This window comes from Octodon degus, unplaced genomic scaffold (assembly GCF_000260255.1).
Source record: "Octodon degus isolate 3935 unplaced genomic scaffold, OctDeg1.0 scaffold00012, whole genome shotgun sequence".
NCBI classification, from domain to species: Eukaryota; Metazoa; Chordata; class Mammalia; order Rodentia; family Octodontidae; genus Octodon; species Octodon degus.
In genome coordinates this window covers 4,375,773-4,384,825 of record NW_004524588.1, presented here as the reverse complement: position 1 = coordinate 4,384,825, position 9,053 = coordinate 4,375,773, and the positions used below count along the sequence as shown (strand labels likewise).

General features: G+C 42.1%; 1 protein-coding gene across 1 annotated transcript in view; it reads left to right on the top strand.

Moving 5' to 3' along the window:
• Nucleotides 1–9,053, top strand: part of Grin2b (glutamate ionotropic receptor NMDA type subunit 2B) — a 438,155-nt gene that overhangs the window by 244,938 nt on the left and 184,164 nt on the right. Inside the window, exon 3 of the mRNA XM_004626083.1 lies at nt 3,938–4,536. Within this exon, the coding sequence (XP_004626140.1) occupies nt 3,938–4,536 (599 nt within the window). The remainder of the gene's footprint in view (nt 1–3,937; nt 4,537–9,053) is intronic.

Genomic DNA, 9,053 nt, shown 5'->3' with positions numbered 1-9,053 from the left:
AAAAAAAAAAAAAAAAAAAAAAAGAAAAAGAGCTGTTCCATTCCAGGCCACTATACACCAGATTGATGTGTCAACTAAATTAATAACACTGGACTACTCATTATGCTGGGAAACATTTGCCCACACTATAACTCTGTCTCTTGATTTCTGTTGGCTTCAGTAACCTCCTCTTGGTGCCAGATAAAATGGCCATAGAAGGCATCCTTAATTAATGAAAGATTAGCAAGATAAAATGGCTGAGCTGGGTGTTGATGGAGACAGAGGAGTCAAAAATAGGATAAGGTGTGTAGGGCAACAGACTCAGGAGAGGTGTGGCTGTGGTAGGGGTATGAGGGAGCTGCGTTGTTTTCTCTTTTGTCATTCTCACCATGCAATGATTTTGCATAACAGCTGGTGGTATGTTTACAAGTTCATTTGAAAGTGTAACAGAGTATTAGGAGAAGACCAAGAGAGGGGAGTGGCACATTGGTATTCAATAAATTAATTTTCTTCAAATTGAAACCTCCCTATGAGAGTGCCTGGTGGGGATCTAAAAGCCAATTCTTGCCCTGTATTGGGGCCAGTGATAGTTTCACTGTATGTGTAACTGTGCGTGTATTCAAGAATCTTCTTCTGATGAAACCTGTTTACCTGTCACAGAACAGGTAGGCTGACTTCATTTGCAATTGGGAGTACATCCATCATGCCGTAAGGTATATTTGAAAGTTTTTACACTTTGCTGTGACCTCTGAGCTTGTAGAAACTCATGAAATAATATTTCCTATTGGAGAATGACCCCCATTCCCTTAGCCAGAAGCAATAAGAAAAACAAATAGGTATTTCTTTAAAGCTATAGCTATTCAAAGTAAGCCACTCTGTCACCAGACTTCCTTTACTGTTTCTGGGGTTCTGTATGAGCACCTGATAAATCTTGGAATAATTAATCTTTCTTGTCTCTTATTTCCATTTATTTCAGTCTTTTTGGACTGCTAGAAAAAATACTACAGGCTAGGTAGCTCACAAACAATATAAATTTAGTTTTTACAGTTGTAGAAAGGCTGGGAAGTCCCAAGGCTAAGGTGTCAAAAGATTTAGTGGCTGGCTGGCAAGGGATTATTCTTTGTTTCATAGGTGGTCTCTCCTGCATCCACACAAAGTAGGAGGGTCAAGGCAATACTTTGAGTCTTTTTTATTAAGAAAAATAATAAGGGCACTAATCCCATTCATAAGGGTGCCATCCTCACATCCTAACTAATTTCCCATAGGAATCCAATGCTTAATGACATAATTTTAGGAGTTAGAATTTCAACATATGAATTTAGTGGAAACGTAAAAATTTAGATCATAGTACCACCTTACCACAGGACAGGTCTGAAAAATTGTTCTTATGTAGTAGAAGTCCAGGAAGAGGGGTTTATACCCATTGATCAGGACTTGCAATGAACACGCATCATAAAATTTATCACAAATGAATTCCTTTCTCCTTACCCACCCATTCTTGGGGCCCCAGCCTCCCTACTTTTGTGAATTCCATAATCTTTTGAGGTTTCCCTTCAACTCTGTGTTCCAGCCAGGGGGAGCCAGGATCACCACTCTTCCCCCTTAATAGAAAGAGTCACCACAAACAACTAGGCATCTACTCTTTCCTTTTGAGTAGCCTGTAGAATGAGAAGAGACCAAACCATAAGGGCAAATACAACTCTGGCACGGCCAAGGGGCTGCAGCTTGCCTTGCTGAATCAGGGGCTTTCACACCTGCTGGATGTTTCCCACCTGGTAATTTTCTTCAATAGTGGCTGCCCAAGAAATACTCAGCAATTTCTCAGCTATACAACAGTATGTTCCCAAGCCAAGAAATCACTATATAATTTTGTCTAAATGCCCAGTTTCCTGGTCTCTTGTCACTGTATTTTGGAGCTTTAGTTGAGGGATAAAAAGGAACTGCCCCTTGGAGAGAGACACAATTTTATTAGCCTGGATTGTTATAAAATGGAAATGAATCATTGGATAAGAGAGGTAGGCACAGATGAAGAAGAGAGATGCCATTACCCAGGAGGAAATCAGCAGGAAATGGACTGAAAGAGAAAGACATGGCTGAGAGGGTATTCGTTTTGCAGCTTCAGATTCTCGTAGCAATAAGGTGGAGATAAAATACAGGGCTTGACATTTCAGCATGGCAGGTGAAGTGCAGCTTAAAATGGGGGAGACTTTAAATGGCTTATCCCTTGAAAGGAAGGGAAAAATAAGAGATGATCAAAATTGCTAGAATGGTGAACGTGTGATGCAGAGGCCAGTCCAAACCTGTGGCTTTATATGGGCAAAAAGAAAGAAAAAGGGCTGGCCAAATAGCTCAGTGGATTAAAGCGCCTGCTTAGGCAGATGCAGGGGGCAGGGGCCCGGAGTTCGATCCCCTGGCCTGCTGGCCCCACCCCTGGGACCCACTGAGACAGTGATTAAGATTGGGCGTGGTGGCTTGCACTTGTAGAAGTTTTTATGTTCACATCTTGCACTCTGAGCAACTGTTTTGACCATAACAATTCAAAATGCATTCTTATTTTCCTATTTAATTTACCTTTTGATGAAGTTTGTTTGTTTGTTTGTTTGTTTGTTTTTGTGGAACCAGGGATTGAACTCAGGCCCTTGTGCTCGCCGGGGAAGCGCTTATTCTACTGAGCCATCTCCCCAGTCCCGGCTTGCTCTTGTAATCCCAGCCTCCAAGCACTTGGGAGGCTGTGAACAGGAGGATCACTGAGTCCAATCTACACAGTGAGACCCTATACACCCTGTACATCCTGTCCTAAATTTAAAAAAAAGAACAATCCTCCCTGTTTCTTTAAAATAAAGAATCATGTATGTACTTAAATACTAGGAATTTTAATGTGTGGCTTAGATATACCATTTGAGCCTTATTCTAACGTGCCTGTCTTATCAGAGCCAAAGTGATAGAATAATTGATAATGCTATTAATTAACAGTTACACATTTACATGTACTGCTTCCTGGTATCCAGAACCTTTATGTCACCCATCTCCTGGGCAGGTAAACCTAAACCATCATCACAGATAGTTCTAAGGACAGATTGGTGGTATTTTACATGATTTATTCTGGTACTGAATGATCTGCATCTGTAATAAAGATATTCCAAAATTGGAGAATATGATGAACAATTGGAGAATACGCATGTGTGGGTCTGCGTGAGCATGTGTGTGTTTGACTCCTCTGATACCAAAGCCTATCTGGAGCTGACATGAGCCTACTAGAGTCTTGCTTCTATTTTATGTGACTTGCTTTTCTATAGAATTAATAACATATGCAATGTTAGAGGCTAGCCAAATAGCTCAGTGGATTAAAGTGCCTGCAAGGAGGCACAGGGGCCAGGAGTTCAATCCACAGGCCTGCTGTGTTGGCCCTGTCCCCGGGGCATGCTGAGATGGCAATTGAGACTGGGTGTGGTGGTGCTTGCCTATAATCCCAGCTCCTGGGAGGCTATAAACAGATGGATCACTAAGAGTCCAATCTAGTAGAGAGACCCTGAACACCCTATAGATCCTTCCCTAAAATACAAAAAAATCAAATGTGATTTTTTTATTTTTGTGGAACAGGGGATTGAACTCAGGCCCTTGTGCTTACCAGGGCAGCACTTATTCTAGTGCACCATCTCCCCAGCCCTAAAAAAATATGATTTTGAGGAACTGTCTTAGGATCTGAGACCAAGGGAGTATAAACTTATGTTGATTTTGTCTGAATCTAAGGAGATTCTTTTAGATGAAAATTATTATAAATGTTTGGAATTCTGGTTTTTAAAATACATTTTATTGAAAATTAAAATATTTATAAGTATTATATGAAAAGATAAATAATGGATGTGAACCTTTATATTCAACAGGTTCAAAATCTCTGTCATCTTTGATTTGATTTCTCTCTCTCCCTCTCTTTTTTTTCACACCCTTACTGTTCTAGGATGAATCCTCTATGTTCTTCCAGTTTGGCCCATCAATTGAACAGCAAGCTTCTGTAATGCTCAACATCATGGAAGAATATGACTGGTACATCTTTTCTATTGTCACCACCTACTTCCCTGGCTACCAAGACTTTGTAAACAAGATCCGCAGCACCATCGAGAATAGCTTTGTGGGCTGGGAGCTGGAGGAAGTCCTCTTACTGGACATGTCCCTGGATGATGGAGATTCTAAAATCCAGAACCAGCTCAAGAAACTTCAAAGCCCCATTATTCTCCTTTATTGTACTAAGGAAGAAGCTACCTACATCTTTGAAGTGGCTAACTCAGTAGGGCTGACTGGCTATGGCTACACATGGATCGTGCCGAGTCTGGTGGCAGGGGATACCGACACGGTGCCCTCAGAGTTCCCTACTGGCCTCATCTCTGTGTCATATGATGAATGGGACTATGGCCTCCCTGCCAGAGTGAGAGACGGGATTGCCATAATCACCACCGCTGCTTCCGACATGCTATCTGAGCACAGCTTCATCCCCGAGCCCAAGAGCAGTTGCTATAACACCCATGAGAAGAGAATCTACCAGTCAAACATGCTCAATAGGTGAGTGTGCAGCAGGGAGCATGCAGTGGTGGAGACCAGGGGACACTTCACAGACTAAAGTTGGGGGTTCAGACTCTGTGAAGAGCCATCCAAGATGGCAACTGGTGTGGGAATGGCCTTGGGCAGGGTAGTTTGTCATGATACTGGGAGTGTTACAGAACCAGACCTTGCTGTCCTGTGTTCTTGCTCTATATAACTTCCATGGATTAAGTTCTTACTATGTGGTGCATGTTACCTTAAGTGTTTTGCATCATTGTCTTCATTTATTCCTTGAAAACATATGATAGTTGGTTTTTAAAATGCTTCAACTTTACAATGAGGAGAATAAGGCTATGGGTGTAAACTGTCCACAGTCTTGCTTAGAAGTAAGTGGATCAGTTTGGAGTTGTACCCAGGCCTCTCTGCTGCACTTGGTCATTCAGAGAGATGCACCAGACATAAAGATGAGAGGCCACACCTCCTGTTTCCTCTGGAGTGTTGCTGCATTGGGAAGGAATGGAAAACAGGTTATATGGACCTGCTAGCTCATAAAGAATAATCTTTTGGGGGGGCAGGGAGATAGCTCAGTAAAATAAGCACTTGCCTGGCAAGTACAAGGGCCCAAGTTCAGTCCCTGGTTCTGCCAAAAAAAAAATATATATATATATATATAAAAAAATATATATATATATTTTTTTTTTTTCCTTAAAGGAAAAAAATGTGGTTTTGTCTTCTTTGCTTCTCTATTCCCTGTCTTTAACAATAAGACCATTGTTCTTAGTTTGGTTTGGTTAGCAAAACCTCAAATAGCCCAGCCAGGGCTGGAGTCCCTCTTAGAGGGATTAATTGACTGTGTTGGGGTAGAAGGTACTACACTGTATTTTTACAGTTTTATTATTTGTAGAAAACTGCTCTTTAGGCACATTGTGAAAACTAAAAACAGAATAGAACATGAACAAGATAATTAAAATGACCTTAAATCCAACTATCCACAGATAATCATTATTGAAATAAGTAGTGAATATCTTTCTAGACACCTTGCGGTGTACATATGGTATATCTATACTGATCTCAATCTAAAATTTCATGTAAATGGAAATACCTGCTGTTCACTACCTGACTTTATTTTACTGAACAATATGCTCTGGGCATTCATTTTAAGCTTATTTTGAACTATATTAGACAGAGAACAAAACATTTACAAAAGCAGTACGTATGCAGTTATCCTACACCTAGCTTAGGAAATAAACTATTAGAAAAATGTGCTCTGGGAACATTAAAATACATTTTATGAAGTTTCGTTGGGTACCTGCTTATACTTTCTAACCTCTGCAGGGAGCCAGACTGTAGTTTTAAGACCCTATTCTTAATTTAGGGTAGAAATTACAAGCAGCTTCAGTGCGGCTGTATACATGATCCAGTCCTAATACTCTGCTACCTTGTGCTTTCTGCTCTCCCACTCTTCCCAGCTGTCATCCCTCATTACATGCAGATTTCTTAGATTTTCCTTCTTCTTGTCTAATAGTTCTGGTTTTAAGGCTGCTTAACACACTCCACATTTTTGGGGGTTGTTACATGCCCTTTCAATCCTTAGATATTGGTGCTCCTCAGGGTTCACTCCCATACCTTCTTCACATCACTTTGAAGCATATAATTAATATTCCTTACATTGACATCTCTAGCCAGATTCCCTTCCTGGGGTTTACAGCTCAGTGGACTAAGTGCCTGCGGACTGGGATTTGATCCCCACCACCACATGCCTTGCTGGCCCTGCACCGGTGCACGCTGAGCCAGCCACCGAGTCTGGGTGTGGTGGTGCACACCTATAATCCAGCTCTAGGGAGGCTGAAAACAGGAGGATCACTATGAGTCTGAGCTGTGTAGTGAGATCTTGTACCAAATACATAAAAAAAATTCTATATGTATGTTTAAGCATGACTTGATATGATCCCTTTGGTGCCATGGCCCTTAGAATTTAATGTATCTAATCTCAAGTGCTCAACCCTTCTAGCAAGCCTTTTCCACTGTCTCCTAGCCAAATAGCAGCTGCCACTAATAGACAGCGTCTCACCAAGTTGCGTGAAACAAAAAATTTCCAAGATGTCCTTGACTCTGTATCCCTGACCCCTCATAGTTACCCACGATATGGATTTTCGTGTCTCAGTTCCTCTGGAATGCTTTGCCTTGTTTTCATCTTCCCTTCCCTATCTGTCCCAGTCCGTCTCCTCCTACCTGCATTGCTGCAGGGCCTCTTAAATTATCTCCCTGCACTCAGTTCTGTTTTTTTTCATTCACATTGCAGCTAGAATGATCTAAAATGAAAATGTGATTTCATCGTTTGTCTGCTTAATGCCTTTCAGTGGCTTTTCATTGTTCCTATCATAAAGACCAATCTCCTTAACATAGTTAATAAAGTCTTCCACAGCATGAGTGCTGCCTGCCTTTCCAAAATTGCCTGGTGCTCTTCTCTCACTTGAATATCATCTTCCTGCAGTACTGAACTTACTTTAGTGATCTGACGATACTCTGTTCTCTCTCACTTCCAGCTATCTCCTTTGTCTTGAGTGTGCTCCCCAGCACCTTTTCGCACCACATGCAGGTGGTCCTTTACCTGGCTCATCATGTTTTTCCAGGGCTTCTGTCTTGGCATCACTTCTAAAGAACTCATTCCTGAGCCTTGGGCTATTAGCCTGCTATATGCCTTCAGTGCATCTTGTACTTTTCCAATAAAACCATTCCTCAAGCTATGATAATGCGCTTTGTTATCTTACTTCCTTGTGAATTCTGGGATAGCAGTGACTTCCTACCTTTCTCATCTCTCTGTCCTCTTTCCCAGCACAGTGTGTGGCACAGGGAAGTGAACGAATGATATTCTTCAAGACTCAGGGTACACTTGCTCAATGGAACAGACTTTTAAAAGTTCCCTGTAAAAAGTTACAGTTGCATCAGTTCTGTAGATGCCTGCTTTCTCCCACTGTTGTTTGTTCAATTCAAATCCAATTCAGATTATTTCCTCAAATGTTGCTATTTAAGATAAAAGCTAGCCATTAAGGAACATTGGGACTGAAACATCTAGCCAAACAACACAAATCAAGGGAATGTTACCTTAAAGCCCAAATATATGACCCAGGAATGCCTCCTTTTACTTAAAGCATCTTTTGGGTCAATAGTGATCTTCAGGTATTATCATTCTGACCAGAGTGCAATTTATCTCTGAAGCCTGGTCTCCAATCACATGCCTCTGAAACCACCAACGGCTTTAACCTTTGTTCCCACCTATCAGACATCTGAGAGGCACTCAGTGGCTCATCAGCAAAGTGCCTCTCCTTGGTCCTCTGAGCTCTTTCAATAGAAGTTACTGGCAAGGGGACCACACTCGCCCAGCTCCATTTTCTCAAGTGTAGCCACCCCAGCAGCAGTAAGGACTGTGTGTAGCAGGCTGTTCATGCCTTAGGCACCCATGTGAAGGACACAGCTAGCCAGAGCAAGAGGCCAGCCTCACTTGATTTCTTGTCTTTTTCCACCAGAAAAGAGATTTCTGTGGTTGCTGTACCTCATGTTCTGGTTCTCTGAATTTCTGGGGGCATAAACCTGCCTGCTAGACACTTTCACTTAGATGGGTCCCCCTGTCTATGTACTGAACCTGTGTTCCTCACATGTCTCCATTGTTACTTCCTTCTGTTTCTCCTGGGCACAGTTCCTCCCTCCCTCCCTCCTTCCCTCCTTCCCTTCCTTCGTTCCGTCTTTCTTTTCTTCCTTCTTCCCTTCTTTCCTTTCTCTCTCTCTCTCTCTCTCTCTCTCTCTCTCTCTCTCTCTGTCTCTCTCTCTCTCTCCCTGGAATCAAACCCAGGCAGGCAGTTATGCCACTGAGCTATCTCCCTGGCACCCCCAGTGCAGCTTCAAATGGCTCTGAACTTCAATCCTTAGCTTCTCATGGGGATTTCTAATATATTATTTTCTTAGGATATAGAAGGGCTTGGTGGTACTAGTGGGGGAGAGGGGTTGTGAAGAGGTAGCCCTACGGCAAAGGTGTCATCACTGCCACTATACTCTAGGGACATCTATAGAATTCAATTAGACACTCTCCCCTCCAGCTCCTTCCACTTACATTCCTCTGAAATAGGACACTTTCCTCAGCAGGCCTCTGGTCTCACTAGGGTCACTCTTTTAAATAACAAACCAAGCAACCACACCATTTAGCAACAGCAGGAAATCTTTGCAGATAAAATTGCTGCAAATGGTTGGTGTTTTATTAGGAAGACTTTTCCCTGGCATCTCTCAGCAATGAGGGAGGGAGGAAGTTGTCTTCAGAGATTTTTAGGAGCCAACTAGCCCCAGTAAGACAGATGAGTAGAGTCAAGAAAAGGACTTGTGAGGTAAGACTCACTTAGACTGCCCCGACTGTGGCTTTCTTGCCATATCTGGGAAATTCATAAGTCTGGATTTTGGGGACAAGGGTAAGAGGCTATATGATATCTTTGAATCTCAAAGATAGACATGCATTGGAAATGAATCACTTTTAGCAACCAGTGGAAGAA